The sequence below is a fragment of the Diospyros lotus genome, chromosome 9 (assembly GCF_014633365.1).
Source record: "Diospyros lotus cultivar Yz01 chromosome 9, ASM1463336v1, whole genome shotgun sequence".
NCBI lineage: Eukaryota > Viridiplantae > Streptophyta > Magnoliopsida > Ericales > Ebenaceae > Diospyros > Diospyros lotus.
In genome coordinates this window covers 35,157,835-35,179,259 of record NC_068346.1, presented here as the reverse complement: position 1 = coordinate 35,179,259, position 21,425 = coordinate 35,157,835, and the positions used below count along the sequence as shown (strand labels likewise).

General features: G+C 31.7%; 1 protein-coding gene across 3 annotated transcripts; it reads right to left on the bottom strand.

Moving 5' to 3' along the window:
• Positions 1 to 7,128: 7,128 nt before the first annotated feature.
• LOC127810653 (hydrophobic protein RCI2A) lies at positions 7,129 to 8,478 on the bottom strand. 3 transcript variants are annotated; one of them, XM_052350232.1, is made up of 3 exons: positions 8,258 to 8,478; positions 8,000 to 8,098; positions 7,129 to 7,325 (listed from the first exon to the last, which is right to left on the bottom strand). In XM_052350232.1, exons 1-2 carry the CDS (start codon positions 8,336 to 8,338, stop codon positions 8,015 to 8,017), a joined length of 165 nt encoding a protein of 54 aa, XP_052206192.1. In that variant the 5' UTR covers positions 8,339 to 8,478; the 3' UTR covers positions 7,129 to 7,325; positions 8,000 to 8,014. The 3 variants fall into 3 exon arrangements, with proteins under 3 accessions (XP_052206192.1, XP_052206191.1, XP_052206190.1); XM_052350231.1 differs by lacking the exon at positions 7,129 to 7,325 and adding an exon at positions 7,424 to 7,734 and having other exon boundaries at positions 8,258 to 8,452; XM_052350230.1 differs by lacking the exon at positions 7,129 to 7,325 and adding an exon at positions 7,424 to 7,694 and having other exon boundaries at positions 8,258 to 8,448.
• Positions 8,479 to 21,425: the final 12,947 nt, after the last annotated feature.

Below are 21,425 nucleotides of genomic sequence, written 5' to 3'. Positions count from 1 at the left end.
CGCTCATCTGTTAAGACTGAGTATTGGGCCCTTGCATCTATTGCTAGTGAGCTTGTCTAGCTCACTCAACTATTGTTAGATTTCCAGGTTGCTTCTTCATCTCCTGCTTTGTTATTTTGTAATAATCAAGCAGTTATCCATGTTGCTACTAATTCGATTTTCTATGAACGCACTAAACACATTGAAATTGACTGGCGTTTTGTTCGAGACAAGATTCCTGATGGTTTTATCAAACTACTTTTTATCCGCACTCAGCATCAATTGGCCGATGTGTTCACTAAACCTCTACTAGCCTGCTCAGTTGTTTATTTTATTATCCAAGATGACCATCCTCGACATCCATAGTCCATCTTGAGGGGGAGCATCAGACGATATCTAGCTTGTATTTGTATTGTTTTTGGCTTTGTTGTTATTTGTACAATTAGTGCAGTACGTTAGTGTGGTTATTGTAGTTAGAGTTTGAGCAGGGCATTCTCTTTGTATTTAAATGACTGCAATGCAGCTCTTTTCAGTTAATGAGAATTTGAGGTATTTTTCATTTCTCTATCTCAACACTTACATATTTCAAGAAATTTTTAGGCTTTAATAGCATGCATAAACATTCATTTTCAATCATTGAGCCATCACAAAATGGGCCAAGAAAATAAAAAAGTCAGTTGAAGTCTCTGAATAGTAACCTCCATTAATCTGTATCCAGTGGCTTCAGACCCTCTTAAATTCACCACTACCGGAATCAATTTAAAAGGAAAACAAGTATACAGTTAAACTAGTTTATAGGTGGGTATTTTGTAGGATATATTGCATTAAGTATGACTAAATGAACAGAAAATTTAAAATGATCTAACAAATTTGCCTGTACTCAGTATCATCAAGATATGAACAAAACTATAGCTAGCGCTCCCCGTGGCTCAATGGTTTCAGATCAGTTGATTATAAAGAAGTTCTGTTGGAATTTCCCCTCAATCTTTTGAGTTGCGTTTATCAGTTCCCATTAGTAAATTGAAAAGCAGGTGAAAGGGTTTGTAGTGCCAATCAGGAGAAAGTTAAAAAAGTGAAAAGCAAAAGAAGTTTGTAGCCAAGCGGCAAGCTTGCAATACCAAACATTCCAGCCTTATATTGGGACACTTGTGCAGTTCATCGCATGGTATGCACAGGTTCAAGGTTATCCCAACTGGGCTGTGAATATTCTAGACCACTTGGCTAGTGTCCTGGGCTCATTTGGCAACCGAAAATGGTGGGATTATGCGGATAAAATGGCTTGAGATAGAATGTTTGCCATGGCATATCATCTGAACAGATTGTTCAATACCAGGGGGGTCTTGTTCCAATGCTTTCATGAATGAGTTCTTGGAAATAAGGATCATTAATAAAATTGAGGACTTTTATACTCTAGATATGAGATGGTCTTAACGTGATTTTTACTAAAATTTTATTTAGGACGTGCCCTTACATGGTCAAGATATGGTGTCAGGGACTCGAGTTATACTCATTAATGGTTAGGGTACCAATTTTACCACTTAATGTGTTTTAAGTGACTTTCAAGTTAGCTCACTAAAATTGTGTCATATGTTAATTCTCTACCAATTTATGTGTTTTAAGCAGCATTTGGAGGAATATTCCTAGCTCTTTTTAATTTCCCAACTTAGCATGCCTACCTTGGAAAGCAAGAAAATTTCAGATCTGGGCCCACATATGACTCAGGCCCAAACACATATAATCTGTCAGTATTAGATTAATAATTATATTTTATTTTAAAATTTAAATAATCTTATTATTGATAAAAAAAAATATATATCGTGTTTATTTAAATATTAAAAACAAGATATAATAAACATATCTTATCTAAAAATAAAATAAATTTTTATTATAGCATTATCCTTTTTTTGCTAATACTTTTATTATTAATGTTATATATTTGTAGTGATTAGATATAGTGTAACACACTAATACTAGAATATGTTAAATATTATTTTTAATTTAAATAATCACATTTAACTGTCTAATTGAGGGATGTACACCTATTGATCATGCATATTTCTAACAAGCCCTAGCACAGAAGCCCTAGAACGGCCCAACCCAAAGAATTAGATCATAGGATGAAAGAGGGTCCAAAAAGAGCTTGGCCCAACAATAGGCCCCTCAACCATGGATCCAAGGCCCAAGTTGGGCTTACAATTGGCCCCCATTATTTGTGATTTTATGTAACTCACAAACAATATGAGAGTATATACGGACAAATAAATGATGAGTGAAAATCATTCTCATGAAAATTGATAATTAGTCACAATTAATTATATTTGGACAATTGATCAATCAAAGAAGTTTAACCCTAAATTGTACACTATTAAGGAACAAATTAAAGAACTAACAATCTAAGAATTAAAATTCAATTAAGAATTGAGATTTTTTAAATTCACTTTATCAAATTACAATAATCTTTGGTTAATTAAATTACAACCTATATCAATCAAGCATTCTAACTTATTCATTAGCATATGTCTAGATCTAATAAATTTATTCAACTAATTTAATTCACTATATATCTATATGAATTAGAATTAGAGAACATATTAAGCATAGGTACTCATAATATGAAAACATTCATCACAAATATAATTAAAGATTACACATGTAATGAAGTGAATATCTTCCTCTATTAACACATGTTATTTTGTTTAAGAGTTTATTCCTTACTTATTTATATCTAACATCATAAGAAATCTCAAATTATGTAATGGTGATCGATGTGTGATTTATGCACAATTAATTCGGTTAAGTGTACCCTAGTCAAATATGTATATATTGATAAAAAGAATGTCGATCCAATAAGACTAAATTACAATATCAAATCAATTTTAACTTAGCCTAAATTGAACTAATTAATTAATTAATTAAATAAATAAAAAGAAAACTAAATTGAAAACTAAATTCTTTTACGAAAAAAACTAATAAATCAATGCAACTAGGGTTTAGATTTCATTTAATCTAGGTTATGTAATTATCTATTCAACCCGATTCAAAATCAAAAATATCTTTACAGTATTTTATAATTATTTGCACGTGGTAATGAATTTTTCTCTATTAATTAATAAATTTTCTCAAGTTATATTAATTCTGTATTAATTCAATTTCACCGTCAAATTTTTGAATAGATATTAAAAAAATAAATAAATATTAAATTTTTTGAAAACCTCTAATTCGAAAAAGAATTTGACTCACTAAAATTTCTCAATTTCTACACATGAACTAATCACCTTTCGATATTATAATCAAATATGTGATTTATATTGCTTATGGATCTAATTTATAATAATTCTTTAATTAATTATGGATAAATTATGAAATCATTAAAAGGTGATCAATTTTTTAAAATATTAAGTGTAATAATATAAATTTTTTATGTAAATAATAAATAAATTTTAAATCAAATTAAATAAATAATAACATAATTTCAGAATTAAAATTTATTTAAATTTTAATTAAAATATATTAAAATTAAAATAAAAACTGAATTGAATGGAAGATGATCCTCCCTGCGGACGGAGGGATTTCTTGTGCGCCTCCAATCTTTCTTCTCTGCGCCGCCGCTTCTTCTCTTGGTTCCGCCGCCTGCTGCGGTCTCTCCTCTTTCAATCAATCTCCCTCTTTTATTTGATTTCATATAATAATATATATATATATATATCTCTCTAATTGGGCCGCCTTAGCCTTCCTCCAATTCCACTGATATATATATATATATATATTTGGCTGGCACTTCTAATTCAATTGCAAGTCTTCCTTCTAGAATTCCTCCGCCAATTAATTATTAATTTTAATAATATTATAAAATTAATTCTAATAATAATATTATAAATTAACATATGATATTATTTTATATTCAAAATTTTGAATTAATATCTTTTATTAGATTTTTACAAAAAATATTAAAATAATATAAAATTTCAATGCAGCGACCCTTTATTCCCTCGTTTCATCTTTATGATATTGAATATATAGGTGCACGGTTCCTAGTCCTCCTTCGTTATGACTTCAACTCTAATTTCACTTCTTTACGGCTCCCAATTGCCTTCAATTGCCGCTGACAATTTATTGATTATTAATTCTCTTATTATATTATAATATTAATTATAAAATTAATATAATAAATTAATTTATAATACCTTCTTTAAATACCCATTTTTTAAAATTTATCTCCTTTATTTGATTCCTACAAAAAGTTATTCAAATTATATAAAATTTATATAACACACATTTTAAGTAAAAAAAATAATATAAAATTAAAATAAATATATATAATTAAATTCTATTACTTATTTAATAAATCTCGTCTCATGTGATCACGTGGTATCATTTGCCTCACTTTTTCATCGCAAGACATCCATACAAAGGTGAATATCTAACAGATGAGTTACGTCATTTATTATATTTTTATTATATCACTATTACATCATTTTTAAATGAATCATGTTAGATGTATATTATTTTTGTACGTATTGGACTACATAAAAAGGTATTATGACTAAAATACCCTTCGTTTCCATACTCTTCACATGTCTCTATGCGCTTTATGAGAGATGTTTTTGTCATTAATACACTTTTGTGTAATTCAAGATGTACATAAAAATGTATCAATGGCATTATTCTTTTCAAATATAATGAAAGGTTTAACTGTCAAAAATTTATTAGGGATTGAGACTCATCTCTTCTTTTTTCTTGAGAAGTGTTCAAATTGAAGGATTACTAAGAAAATCACAAATGCTGGGAGTTACAAAAAAAAAAAGACAAACAAATTGTGAACGGAGTAGTAATCAACCCTTAACCTTTATCACATACAATATGCATTAGTTGAGAAGCGCGTTCCAATGAAAAATATTGGACCGTCCACGAATAGAAAAAAAAAATTACCTTAAATGACTTGAGTTAAAACAAAAACTTTAGTTAATAAAATTAAAATAAAAAAATATTTAAACATTTAAATTTTATATTTCAACTATAATAATGTTTTAGGCATTTGAATTATTACGTGTTATGGGTATTTCCCGCTATACACTATGTGGGTCGGACTTAAGTCAAGGGGTCGACCTAACCGCTTAAGATTCAGGAGACCTCGAGCTGAGTCCATCAAAGCGAGCTCACACGCTGCTGGCACCCATGCTCATACGACGGAACTAAGCAAGCTCCCAATAATGCTTCTAACTTATCAACGTACTCGGGAGAGCTCCCGACTACGTTTTGAGCGAACTCCCAGCGATCCTTACAGTTTGTTGGCGCAGCCGATCAGCTTGCGTAACGGGAAGGGCGTATACCACAGGTATCATTTGGCCAGGGGCCACCCCAGATGGACTATTCAGGCCCATTTTCTTGGCCCATTTGGCCGGCCCATGTCAATCCCATCTTGGCCCCTCTTTTACAACATCATTACAGTCACATCTAAGTTTCTGCGCGTTCACCTCAGATCCCATCCTCATTAATGGAAGATCCCATCCATATTAATGAGGGTCTCGTCGACACCTTGCTGCTGCATGACTATCCCCGCCGACGCCGGCTATTCCATCCCATCATCTGTATACGTACAAGAGAGGTAGAGAGGCATGTCCTGAGATATATATCAGTCAACTCTTCTGAGAGTTTGGGTATATGTTTTTTCTTTGGTCCACGAACAAATACCTTGCACACTTACTTGCTCGTTTACTGACTTGGGCATCAGAGTACTTTGCAGGGAAGGACCGGTAGGTTAAGGGGTTGAACCAAGCATCATGTTTTCTCTCTTGAATCCACCGCACCAGAATAGGCGAACGAATCACCGTCGACCAATTCTGAACGTTGACATTATGATATAAAGCACAAAATATTAATATTAATATAATGTCTTATGCATTTGTATTATTAGTGGTAAGATTAAATTAAATTATAAATATATTTACATTATTAATTTTTAATCAAAAGAAATTTTCAAAAAATATGATTACGGATAAAACAATTGATTTGGAGCAATATTTTTTTTTTGAGTTGATTAATAAGTATTAAATATATTTATTTTTAAGATAATTTATATTTATTAAGAAATATTAAATACTTTTTATTAGTTAATTTGAGTATAATAAATACATTTATTTTAGTACAAATATATATATTTAATACTGATTAATTATTGACTCTCAAAACAATTCTCTAATAAGGTCACTAGGGTTAGGCAATAGGACAGAACAGGTAGTCTAGTGTTCAGGATTTAGTATTTTACCCAACCCTGTTTCCGAACCCTAATATTCAATGGGTCAAGTTGTCCCAAATGGATTCCTTCTACTAAAAAATTTAAAACATCATGTCACGCATGTGAAATTATTCGGACCTTAAAATTATGTATTTGTTTAATCAATAAAATACATAATATTTTTAAATACATTGATATATAATATATATAATTTATGTATTTTAGGCGAGGCTAGTTAGGATTAGAATATCAAAACCCATCTCCTTGCCAATTTTGATTAAAAATAACTAAATTTTTTGAAACTTAATTAGGGTTGACTTAAGAGTTGGCAAGATTCTACATAATTGACGGTGCGTCTGTCATCTCTTTTTCTTAGTCTCTTTCCTCTCGCCATCCAACGTATCGTGACTGTATCTCTTGATCTCTTAGCTCTTGTCGGCATCACCTAATCGGTCTCCTATGATGTCTCTCTCTCCGACATCTCTTCCGGCGTCCCCTCTCGCATCTTTTTCGATGTCTCCTGTCCACTTCTCCTAATATTCCTATTTTTTTTTTAACGCCCAAGAAAGAGACCTATGCCTTAAGCCAATCTTAAAACCAATGCAACTCCAATCAAATAATTTTTTGACTCCAAGAAATTAAAACAAATGAGATAAAACAGAATCCATGAGATCATTTTGCTAACCCTAAAGTAAAAGTCACCCAACATTTGGACACAACCTCATTTGGGGTAGGGCAAGTGATCCTCTGCACATATTCAAGGACTCGAAGAGTCAAAACGTCGCCTGTTCAATTTTGGACCCGTGCGAGTAATGTATCTACGTGTATCCAAGGGGACATGACACGAGTTTCGAGTCGGACTTACTTTGGCCAAGCTGTTGCCCAATCGGTTGAGGCCAGCAGTTCATAAGAAGAAAGTGACATTGGAGTTTCCTTTGATTTTCACATTATATAAAAAAAAAAATATTGGGACACAAAATTAGTGCCTTTAATTAAAAACACTTTCAGTCCCTCTCCATTAGGGTTCAATTCCCTTGGCAGGTGCGCCGGTCAGAATCATGTCTCCGATTCCAGATAACACCACGACCCCCCACTTTACGTTATCAAACAACTGTACCGTAAATTAAGAGTCGTTAAGAATTGAGATGTATAAGAGAGCACATACACGAAGTTCCAATATTTGAAGCACCTAATTAATCAATTCATACATACAAAAGAAATAATTCAGACACATGGAATTAAATTTGTGGTCTTAATTAAAATACAACATTAATCTGCAGCCATCATCACTGACAAACCAAAGCCCTACCGTATACAATAATAAGGCACAAAACCAACCACCAAATTCAAAGAAGAAAACTGAATTAGAAGATGACAACACAACAAAACAGCATTAATTTGTTTATCAAGCCTTCATACATCCGTCCCACGTACGTGTCAACAAAGGAGAATATATATCCATGCTGACCCACATCCGGACCTGCCGTTGAAAGGGGAATACACTTATATACACAGGTACCCTATAAAATATGGGTATATATGAGTCATATCATATGTATGCATATATATATGTATATATGTGTTTTGTCATATATGAATCATATACGGTGGTTGACATAGAAGATTAGTTAATGGGTCAATGATCAAACATGTATCAAGAAATGGTGAAAACTAAAGGAAAACGAACAAGAGCTATACAAGTGTGTGTGTGTGTGTGTTTGTGTGTAAAGAAGCAAGTTAAGAAGAAAATTAAAGGGTAGAGAGCAGAAGAGAGGGGTGAGTTACCTATGGATGGGATGATCACTTGGTGAGGATATAAATAGCATAGATAATTCCAGGGATGTAACCTAAGATGGTCAGCAACAGACAGATCCAGAACTCCACCTTAATTTAACAACCACCACCACCACCATCATCAACAATCATCATCATCACAGAAATAAATAAAAATAAAAACCCACAAACTGAAAAACTTTTGATCAAAACAGGATCAGGTTGAAGAATTAAAAAGAGAGAATTAGGAAATCTGAATTTGGGGGGTACCTTGCAGCCGAACCTGAGGAAGACACCCAGAGGGGGCAAGAGGATGGCCAAGATGATGTCTACGCAGGTGGCTGTTCCCATTTTTCTTCCTTAATTTGCTTCTCGGTGCTTTTGTTAATAATTTCTTCTTCACTTCAGCTGCCAAACACAACACGATATGTAAACTGTGAGATGAGAAAGCGAAGTGGGGATGGTTGAGAATATATAGAGGGCGAGGAGGGGATGAGCAAGAGAGGGGCTCTTCGGAGATGTGACCGCCACGTGGAGCCACCGCATACGGCGGACATCATCGCTTACCATATAGAGAGAGAGAGAGAGAGAGTCAGATGTCTGATATCCGGATGTTTACGTTTGCTGCTTTCCCAACCCGGGTCCGGGTGTCTTCAATGAAGCGATCCATCGTTTAATTGAATCTCACGCACCTAATTTATTTTTTTTTAAAAAAAATTAATTAGTGTACATCCATACAGCTCACTCGCCCATTTATGAGCCAACTAACGTCTGCACGTTTTCAGCACGTGGTCCCACTCTCTCTTGTTTTAGCAATAATTACAAAAAACAAAAAAAGAAATGAAAAAGACTTACTTAACCTTAGCCTAATGTATTCCATTTTCAATTAAATTTGATATCCGGGTTTAACCGTTTTTGACATAGAAATCCACCTAGAATTGAGTGTAATCCCAAAAATGCCCTAATCTTATTTTTTTGTGACCTCAAAAATTATCATTTTGTAATAAATTTAATATAAAGTACATCCAAATTTTAAATAAACCTAAGTAATTATCTTTTGTGTTAAATCCAAATTCCTCCTAGTGTTGGCAAATTCAAGAATATTTCTATCTTAGCTCAAGCATGGCATTAAGTAATGTTTTTTCTGACCTAAAGTGATGGTCAAACGTGGGTTTACAATGGTAAGAGACGGACTTCGACAATTGATTCGTCGGGAGATGGGATAAGGCACCTGTAAGCCCTTCGATATTCAAGTGAGTAAGAGAATAAATTGACAGAGTATCAGTAGATTAGAGGAGAACATATCTTGACTTTGAAGAGAGTTGATTTATATAGAAAGATAAAAAGTCATTCTGTATGCATGCGTCATGTGTTTGCAGGGTGATGTGATTGATATCCAATGCTGATAAAACTTCTCGATGATGATAAGGTGTCGGTGAGATCTTTATTAATGTGAATAAAATTCGTTATTAATAATGATGAGATGCGTCGTTAATGAAAATGAAATCTTAAAATGACATGAAAGTAACTTAGTATGTGATTGTAATGATGTTATTGTGAGTTGGTACAGGGTTAAAGTTAAATCAAAGTTGAGATTAGGTGGCGAGCTGAGATTGGAACAGGACGGAGTTTGATCAATCCATGGGCCAAAGTAGAGCTGGATTGGGCTAGAGGTGTCAGAGACTTGATTTGGGTTACCAGGGTCTAAAAATATTTAACTAAATGAATCTATAGTATAAGACAAAAATTAGTTAGTAATCTCAAAAATTATTTTCCAGAAATCAATCTCCAATAATAACAGGACTGGACCCTTGGAGGATTTGACGGGTCGAACGTTGTACGCCGCCGGATCCAATGGACAAATAATAAGAGGATTCCTGCCACGTGTGGCCACCACAGCCCAACCGGGTTTTTTTTGACACGTGTGGCCAACCTGTTGAGGTAAGTCAATCGAATCACGAAACCGGAACACTCTTTAACGTCGTCTCACTCACCACCGGGACGAGCAGCAGCCGACCGACACTGCAACCGCCAATCGCCTGTTCCCGCATGGCAGATTATAACTATATTTTTATCTCCACCTACCTTATCGTATTTCCCAAGTCTTAAGTCTTATCTCGAAAACCCGCCATTTGGTTCGGCGTCAGCAAGACACGTGCACAGACAGCTTTCATATATGTTCTCCCCCCCGCCCCCCCCCCCCCCACCCCCCCCCCCCCCCCTTTTCTCGGGCTCTCAAGTCAAAATTGTTAAACGGAAGCATAGTTATTAAAATAAATTCGCGTGACTCGTTGGCAGACATCTAGGCAGCATTTACGAAGATTTTAAAAATTTTGTAATTTATATATATATTTTTATTCATAAATATTTTATTAAAAAAATTTTAAACTCAAAATAAAAATTAACTTTCAATCTAAATTTTTACAAACACTCAGCCCAACCATCAATTTATAATGTTTTGTCTTTCTTATTTTTTATTTTTTATTTTTTATTTTTACTTTCTTCTTTCTCATTATTTTCAATTTTCTTTTCTCAATTTTTATCATTTTTTATTAAATATTTCATAAACTTTAAAATCGTAAATTTATTTTTGATTACAAATCTTTCAATTGCAATCTTAAAAAAAATCTCATTATTCTCTTTTTTTTCTCAAATTTTGTTGTTTCTTTGTTTATTGTAATAGGTTTTCGACTCCTTTTAATCTCTCATACATTATACTTTAATTAAACATTCACTATCATTAAGAAATTATCGTATTTTGTAGTTGATTAAATTTTATTTTTTTTAATTTAATGAAATGATGGAATTTTTTCGTAAAAATGTGCTTTTTTTTTATAAACAAATTAATATTATTGAGAAGGTCCCGACAAACTTTTATGCTTAAGGCCCTCAAGTTGGTTGAGTGAGCTTTACTCATTGGTTTTTATTTTTTACATAAATTTTGATTAATCCGATAAGGCGAAATATAATATTCATAAATAAATTTAATAAATAATTTTTATAAATTATCACAATATATGTAAATTAATAATAATTTTATTCAGTATAATTAAATTACTTGTTTGTGAGTATAATAGTTATTTTAATAATTTATATTTAATCAGATTGTTTATTCAAAACTTTATATATCCAATATAATAAGATTAACTCCAAATAAAAAAGTTAACTAATATGTTGAAAACTCTTCGTCTTTTCACACATCTAAACACCAAAGCTTTACAGATCAATGGGCTGGCTGGAATATAAGAATCACGTAATCACTAAGCTTTACAGATTAGAAATCCCTTTCTTTTTGCTCTTCCTTTTCTCCTTTTTCTTTTCTTTTGTGTTGGTTTTCTATGAATTTCCTTTTGGTGAGTGCACTTCTCTTTTTCTTTAGAGAGAGAGAGAGAGAGAGCATTCAAAAGAATTTACAGTAGGAAAGAGGAGGGTTTGGAGGGGCTGCTATATATCGTGCATTGAAGTCATAATAAAGAGTACTTCTCCATATGATTCTGGCCCCAGATTCATATATAAACCAAAGTCTGTCTCTGGGGCCGCTTATATGGTTAACCATATATATGTTCCCCTTTCTATATATATATATATATATATATATATCATCAATCACAACCATAAGTAGATGACAATTGGAAAGCAAAGATTCTCTCCCAAGTCCAGTTTCTAACATCCTGGCAAACATAGAAAATCCCTGGGAACATGTTGATGAGCCAGAAGCAAGCAAGCACCATATGCAAGCATGTGACAGAAGAGGAGGGCCCTAATTGCTTTGTTTTTGGGATATCAGAAAATTTGTGAGAGTGATAGAATGAATAGAGCTTTTTGCAAAAAGAAATATGACTATATATGGGTAGAGATGATTGGTAAGTTAAAATTCATGTGCTTGATCCCAACAAGTGAGACTAAGACTCAATCTATCTATTGTTGGTGGATATATATCATGAAAGTTTTAAATATCGCAGTAGGAAAGAAGTGTGAACAGGCCATGAAAACTTGCAGCAGGAACCAAATATTTGCAGTCTAATTAAATGCCCAAGTGTCATGGAAAGAAATACGAGAAGGCAAAAGAGAGGCATCAGAACTTTCAACACTGAAGTGTTCCATCTCAAGGAAAATTCCATCACTAATGGCATTTTACCTAGCTGGCTACTTGGTTCCATTCCTTTGGCATATTCTGCAAGGCACTAAGCGATATCAACCACTGCAGAAAAATACTTTTTAGCGACGGAATTATTCTGTCACTAACTAGTGACGGAATAGCTATCGCTAAATTTTTGTGACAGATCATTAGCGACAATTTATTCAGTCGCTAACTTTTTTTAAGATTTTTTTAATTTAGTGACGGAAAGACTAGTCGCTAAATAATTTTTAATATTTTTAAAATTTAGTGACGAATACGCCCATCATTAAATAATTTTCATGATTTTAATTTTAAAATGTAATTTTTAATTTAAATTTTTTATTAAATTTTTTAATTTAGCAACAAAATAAATTTGTTGCTAAAAGAAAGTAAAATAAAAACTTAATTTAAAATTATTTAGTGATAGAATAATTTCGTCGCTAAATGGGAAAAATTTAAAATAAAATAAAGTTTTAATTTTATTTTCTTTTAGCGACGAAATTATTCAGTTAATTTGGTCATTCGGTCGCTAAAAGAAAATAAAATTAAAACTTAATTTAAAATTATTTAGAGATGAAATAATTTCATTACTAAATGAAAGAAAATTTAAATTAAAATTTAAATCTTTTAGTGATGGAATTCTTCCATTGCTAAAATTTAAAAAATTAAAAATTAAATTATAAGTTTTAGCCGTCGAATTATTCCGTTGCTAAAATGTGAAATTCATAAAATATTTAAATTAAATTTAAAATCTCATTTGACAAAGAATTTTTTCATAATTAAATGTAGAATTTATAAAAATTCAAATTAAATTCAAAATTAGTGACATAATATTCCGTTGTTAAAGTTACAAAATTAATAAAAGATGAAATTACAAACTCAAATCAAAATAAGGATGGAATTTTTTGTTGCTAATATAATAATTTATAAAACTTTCATTTGAATTAACAACAAAATAAAATTAATAAATTTTAAAATTAATATCTATTTGAATTAGCGACAAAATATTTTGTCTACATTTGAATACAAGACAAACAAAGAAGCCCATATTCGAATACAAGGTAAAAAGAAAAAAAAATATATTTGGATATAAGATAAATACAAGTAAAATATATTTGGATACAAGACACAAGTAAGAAAACATATTTGAATACAAGATACAAATATATATTTGCATATTTGAATATCATGGAAGACACTCGATCATTGTTTATCTGTACAAAAATTATTAATACAAATAAAGTTAAAGTTACTTACAAAATTTGTTAGATTTTGAAGATATTTTCTATAAAATATTTAGAATTATTTACTTACAAAATTATTTCTCTAACATATAAATCGTGAATCATTTTTTTTTCACTAATTTAACATTAAGTTGGAGTCTAAAAATATTATTTATATATATAACGTCTAACATAATTTCATATATTTATTTTAAAATTGTAATTTTTCCTATATTGACGATATCTTCGAATGATTTAGGTTCCTCAACACTTTAAAGAAGAAGATCTGCAATAAAACTCATGTAGAAAGATCTATATGTAAAATTGAGGAGACGCCTACATTTGGTTCATATTATTTTGCACCAAATGTTCAATCAAGAAGGACGAGAGTTCCTTGAACTACAACAAATTTTGGTTTTCTCTACAAAATTTTTCATAGTTAAAAATTCAATTTTCGTAACAAAAACCAATTGGCTACGAAATTTTATTCGTAGCATGAATTGTAGCCAAAGTCTTGTAGCTAATAGTATTTAGCTACGATTTAAGGTTTTGTAGAGAATAATACACTTTTTGCTATAATCAGGTAAACGTAGAGAAAACATACGTAAAGAAAACATTGGTTTTCTACTACGACATAGATTGTAGCTAATTATACCGATTTTCGTAGATGATGATGCAGATTTTCGTAGTTGATGATGTTAATTTTCGTAGCAAATAACATATCTTTTACTACGAATGTCAACTCGTAGAGAAAATACTTATTTTTAACTACAACAAATCGTACCTAATTGTACCAATTTTTGTAGCAAATTGATTTTCATATACCAATTTTCGTAATAAATTTTCGTGGCAAATTAATTTTCATATACCAATTTTCATAGCCAATTGATATTCACATATCAATTTTTGTAACAAATTAATTTTTTCTACCAATATTTTTGTAATCAAAAGTTCAATTTTCATAATTAATTCTATATACAACTAATAACCTATTACGATATCACTAAATTCAATTTCGTAGCCAAAGAAAATAAAATCTCCTTTTTTGGGAATAATGTTTTTCTCTAAACCTACACCAACCCTTACAATTTAGATTAAATTTAAAACACAATACATAATTTCGAAATCTTTCAATTAATCACATAAAATAAAATTAATGTCAGCCACAATCTCCAAATGTTTTGAATGTGGCTAGTACATAAAATCAATACATGTAATATTGATAGCAACATTAAAATCTAAAATGAAAATAGTTAAAAATTTGCCACTATGAAAATTTATCTCCAAGCGTCCTTCTTTCTTGCTTTCTTCCTTTATTGCTTACACTTTCTTCCTCTACTACTTATGCATTGCAAAAACCTAGAAAACAAAAGTCAACACAAATCAAAGGAAGAAATAAATAAAATGCTTTTTGAAATCAACTCTTTAATGGAAAAAGAGAGGGTCTTGCATACGTATTGAGAGGATTACTCTAGTAATTCTAATAGAATTAAGATCCCAAAGCAAGAAATTTCAGTAGAGTCTCCTCTATAAATTGGATTTAACCAACCCGTAGAGGGACATCGCATCCACAACACAACTAAAGACACCTAATCACACTCATCTAACACCTCAACTACCACCAAATAATTCAAGTTTCAATCCCCAACTCCACAACAATAGAAATATTAACCAAGTAAATAACTCAGTCCAAATGGAAGATTTGAGTCCAACTAAATCCCTAACCAAACCAAAGCTAATTTATTCAAAATTTTAGGATTAAACAATTAAAAGAATGGATAAATAAATGAATAATGAATAAGCGTCTCAAAACTACTAGTCCAAAACTAAAATCCTATGCCATGGGTTATTAGGTGAGTCCGCCTCTAAGCGATCTCCTCAATTCCTCTAGCTCTCATCACCTGAAATGTGGGAAAAATAAATGGGTGAGCTAAAGCTTAGCAAGTAAACTCCACGCACATGATGCATGCTTATGACATACAAAGTTTGGATAAATTTAAAAATATGTATCCCCATTTACTTTAATTTCTCAAGACAATACTTGCATCTTTTGTGCTCCTGCTATTTTACATTATTTATCTCAACCACCATCAAATCTCTTACCACTAATTCACAACACCACAAATATTCACAACACCACTAATTCCAACATATACAATACACAATTAAAGAATAAATTCCAACATATACAATACACAAAAGGAATAAGATAGTATTCAAATCATTTACCATGAGAAATTATTCGGTAGAGTCAAAATTAGATCCAAGTAACTTCTTAAAAAGGAGATCATGTTTCTCTAACTTTGCATAGTAGTGTTCAATTGTTCCTTTAATTGGTCTTGTTCTGCTTCAGATTGTCTAAGGGCCTCTTCCAAGTTTCATACTATTTTTCTGCTTCAACAAATTAACATATTCTGCCAATATTTTAAATCAATAAAAGTTCAGAGACCCTTTAATATAAAAGAAACTCCAAACATTTTTACAAAGCAAGTATGTTTACAAGTTAATCAAGTTAACTATTCATCTATCTACATATAAAAAGGTGATAAAACATAAATTAAACCTTGGGTAAGTTGCAATTTTTGGGTTGCCAAAGCCACTTGGTAGAAAATATCAAGCAATAGAAAGAAATCACCTGTTACTCTTGCAACTAATAACAAAATTTGAGAAGTTATCTTGTGTTGAAAACCTGACAACAACATACAAAATAAAATATTTAATGAGCAACTAAAGAAAATAAAAGTTCAACTTTAGTATAAATAAAAGTTTTGAAGCTCTTAATACACATTTATGTAATTTTCTGAAATAAATTACTATTGAAAAATGCATTACATAAAATTGGAAGAAAAGAAAATTTCATATAGAATACTAAACTAAAACTATAAATCAAAGTTCAAGGTCACTATATTCATCAATAGGCTCCAACTCCTCATTGTCACTACAATAGCTAGTTGTGTCATCTTCAGTATCATCATCCAAAATGAAATCATCCGCTTCTTGCTCCATTTGCATGTTGCTGGCCTCCCAAGTTGTGGACACCACTAGCTTTTACTACACTTGGATTGACGTCATCTCTAAGCAATGGTGTTGTTCCATGATCTTCGATTGAAATTGCAACACCCCTTAATGATTCTCCATCTTATCGTACCTCATCATTGGCATTATCTTCTTCAGCATCTATGTTTTCATTCTCAAGTATGTCATATACATGTTTGTGTCGAAATCACTGCACAATTTTCCAATTTTCCCCTAAATTCATCTCATTGATGTAAAAAACCTTGGTTCACTTGAGATGCTAGCACAAAAGGATCATGTTGATACCATTTTTTTTTGACATTGATGCTTGTTATGCTACCATCTTTCTATATGCATGACCTTTTATTACTAACATCAAACCAATCACACTTAAAGAGAATGACCTTCTTTTCTTTGATATAATCTATTTGAATGATATCTTTGAGAACTCCATAGAAGCTAAGGACATCATCCCCATGTTTCCTTCAACAACTACCCCACTATTTTGATTTCTAAGGCGACTATCACGCTCTTGAACGTGAAACCTAATCTCATTTATTATACAACCAGTATATTTCATAACAACTTGAGGTCCACATGCCAATGAATATAATGCCTCAGTTGCTTCAGGTGCTTTAATGTTGTATAAGTGTGTTATCTGCAATAGAGAATAAATATTTAATAGTAATAAATATTTAAATATTCAATACTCTTATGAATGTAGTCATAACAAAATAATTAATTAATTACCTGTTGTCTAAACCATGAAAGGAAATGTTCTTTTTGGCTTTTATCAAGATTACTGCATTTTCTTACTCATGCTTCTTGTTGTGCATTCTAATTACAAGACTTGTTAGTTTAGAGGCAACATTAACCAAATTAAACACATACAATAGTATACTTAGTCGATATAAGGTTTTGCTTCCTCACAATTGTTCAACACATACCAATGAGCTAAATTGAGCTTTTTCTCAATTAGACTACCATATATTTCTCCTCCAATTGGCCTAAATCTTTGTAAGAAAATAGGCAACCCACCATTCTCAGCCACATCATAATTTCTTTCTTCTTGATTAAATTGAGTCTCAATTCCTTGCAAATACATTGAAGCAAATGTCAAATATTCATTCACAATGTAAGCTTCTGCAATAGAACCTTCAGGACATGCTCTATTTCTTACATAACTCTTTAGAGTCCCTAAGAATCTGGAAATATATAAATGTTGAAATAAAAAAAGTGTTACTACTACATAATTGGGAAAAAAATTATAACAAATATATAGGGAGTATATTTTCTTTTTTAAATAGATTTTTTTCCAAAAAAAAGGCTTTTCAACAAACATTTGTAAGGAAAACGACATCACCTTTCAATTGGGAACATCCATCGATATTGAATTGGTCCTCCGAGGATGGCTTCATTTGGGAGGTGAATTGCCAAATGTACTATTATGTCAAAAAAGGCTGGAGGGAAAATCATTTCAAGCTTGCAAAGTATCAATGTAATCTTTTGTTGCATGGTCTCTAGTTCATCTATCTTCAATGTCTTACAACAGATTCTTTTAAAGAAATCTCCTAGTTCAACCAATACATTAGACACATTGTTGATCAAACATCCACGTATTCCACAAGGTAGCAAATGTTGCAATAGAACATGATAATCGTGACTTTTCAAACCTGATATCTTGCCATCACTCACATTAGCACATCGAGAAAAGTTAGAAGCATAGCTATTTGGAAATTTAACTCACTTCAAAAATTCACAAAACTTTTGTTTTTCTTCCTTAGACAGTGTATAACAAGCAGGTGGTACTATATATGATCCATCATCTCTCTTCTTCAAGTGTAATTCTTTCCTAATTTTCATGTCCTCCAAATCTTGTCTTGCCTTTAGTGTATCTTTTGTTTTCCCTTCAATGTTAAACAAAGTCCCCAAAATATTTTCACATATATTCTTTTCAACATGCATCACATCAAGGTTATGCCATAACTTCAAATTTTTCCAGTGAGGAAGCTGGAAAAAAAATACTTCTTTTAGTCCAATTCAATTATTCAGGATTACGCTTCTTTTTTTTCTTATTTGGATGCTTTCCTAGTGTGATATTTATTGATTCTAATTGATGTAGCACATGTTCACCAGAAAAATCCTCATGTGCCATTCCATATTCTGCCTTGCCATTAAATGTCCTACTCCAACAGTGGTCAGGTGGCAAGTATCGGCGATGACTCATATTAACATATTTTGCTTCTCAATTTTTGAGAATATGTATGCTTGTTACAAACAGGGCATGCTAAGTAACCTTTTGTGCTCCATCCTGACAAATTCCCATATGCAGGGATTTCATTAATGGTCCACAACACAGGAGCATGCATTTGGAAATTTTTCCTAGAAGCAGCATCATACGTTAATACACCATTGGTCACAACTCTTTTAATTCATCTATCAATGGTTGCATGCAGACATCAATGTCCTTTCCAGGTGCTTGAGGTCTAGGAATTAGTAAAGACATCATAAAAAATGTCTCTTTCATGCATTTCCAAGGAGGTAAGTTATATGGAATAAGGATTACTGGCCACATGCTATAAGAGTTACTCATATTATCGAAAAGATTAAAGCCATCAGTTGCTAGGCCTAACCTAACATTGCGAGGATCCTCAACAAACCATGGATACTCCTTATCCAATTCTTTCCAAGCTTTTGAGTCAGACGGATGTCTCAACAAATTCTTATCATCAATCCAATTATTCTTGTGCCACCTCATATTTGTAGCTGTCTTGATTAACATAAATAATTGTTGGAGCCTTGGTTTCAATGGAAAGTATCGCAGTATCTTATGTGGTATCTTTTTTCCTTTAGCATCATTAAGCTCCCATCTAGAGGTACCACAAACTAGGCATTCTTGTCGATTTTTAAACTCTTTCCAAAATATTGCACAATCATACTTACATGCATGAATAGGAACATATCCTAATCCTAAGTTTGGTAAGACTTTTTTTCTTCATATTCAGAATTTGGAAGCACCTCACCCTTAGGAAATATGCTTTTCAAATATGCTAAGAACATGTCTACTGATTTCTTGCTCCATTTATTAAATACCTTCAAATGGAGAATCATAATGATGAAAGAGTGTTTTGATGCTTTAGAGCAACATGGGTATAATTCTTGTTGAGATTTATTTAATAATTGTTCAAAGTTTTCAAGGCCTCCATTAATAAAATTACCATCAATGTCACTTCTAAGATTGTTTTTCGTAAAATTTCCTAAGTCAGCTAGCATATCTTCCACTCCATCATCTTCCTCATATTTCATTTCATCATTTTCTTCTATATCCCTATCATCATCATGAACTCTATCAAGAATTTTATATTCAGAGCGTTCCCCATGATAGATCCACCAAATATAATCTCTGTCTATACCTCGCTCTTGGAGATGTCTAAGTACTTCTTTTTGGTTTCTTTTGTCTAAGTTTAAACAATTTTCACAAGAACATCGGATTTCACAATCTTGACCCATATTATCTCTAACAAATTTCATAAAAGACTGAACTCCATGCACATAGACCTCAAACCATTTTTCGGTAGACATCCAGCTTTTATCCATAACTTCAGAGACTTTCTAAATCACATAAAAACAAATAAGAATAAAACAATATCAGCAAAGAAGAATAAAACAATATCATTGGCATTATCTTCTTCAGCATCTATGTTTTCATTCTCAAGTATGTCATATACATGTCTGTGTCGAAATCGCTTCACAATTTTCCAATTTCCCCCTAACTTCATGTCATTGATGTAGAAAACTTGGTTCACTTGAGATGCTAGCACAAAAGGATCATGTTGATACCATTTTTTTGTGACATCGATGCTTGTTATGTTACCATCTTTCTGTATGCATGACCTTTTATTACTAACATCAAACCAATCACACTTAAAGAGGATGACCTTCTTTTCTTTGATGTAATCTATTTGAATGATATCTTTGAGAGCTCCATAGAAGCTAAGGACATCATCCCCATGGTTTCCTTCAACAACTACCCCACTATTTTGACTTCTAAGGTGACTATCATTTTCTTTTATATCCCTATCATCATCATGAACCCTATTAGGAATTTTATACTAAGAGCGTTCCCCATGATAGATCCACCAAATATAATCTCTATCTATACCTCACTCTTGGAGATGTCTAAGTACTTCTTTTTTGTTTCTTTTGTCTAAATTTAAGCAATTTTCATAAGGACATCGGATTTCATAATCTTGACCCATATTATCTCTAACAAATTTCATGAAAGACTGAACTCCATGCACATAGACCTCAAACCATTTTTCGGTAGACATCCAGCTTTTATCCATAACTTCGGAGACTTTCTAAATCACATAAAAAATAAAAAAAAATAAGAATAAAACAATATCAGCAAACATTAATTATGGTTTTCCACTTTTTTAGAATCTTTTGTTGTGCTAGATAAATCTAATGGTATTTTTTATGTTAACTGGTGTAAATAAATACAGATGGGCTCTATTGTTTCAATATATTTTAGCCTATTTATGCCTTTCCAATTTTCAGATGTTGCGTCATCAAACATAAAGTATTTATGGAATCAATATATAATTGTAATTACCATCATAGAATGTCTTTTATAACCGCCTTTCGATGTAAACAACAAAGAAGAGAGCAAAAACAGCAGCAACAAACAAAGACACAAAATATTAATACAACATGAAAATTATTGTTTAATTTATAATAATTTTCACACATGCTTTATTAAAAGTGTGATTAGGGCTGGGCTACGAATGAAGTTGACACAACGTTAGCGCATTTGGAAAAGTTTGATTGTGCATCTTCGAAGAAACAGGCACAAAATTCACTTATGTTTTTTCGCCATTTCAATTTTCCTTTTATGGTAAAATGCAATTTTTTAGTTATTCTAGAGTCTTTTATTTTTTGTAAGGGTAATGGAACTAGGTAGAGCACTATGTTGTACAACTAGAAAAATAAAGAAAGTATACAATAGTGATCAAATCACTGTTATCAAACACAACATAGAGAAAGCTAAAATTTGTTGTAGTAACTAAACCATAGTAAT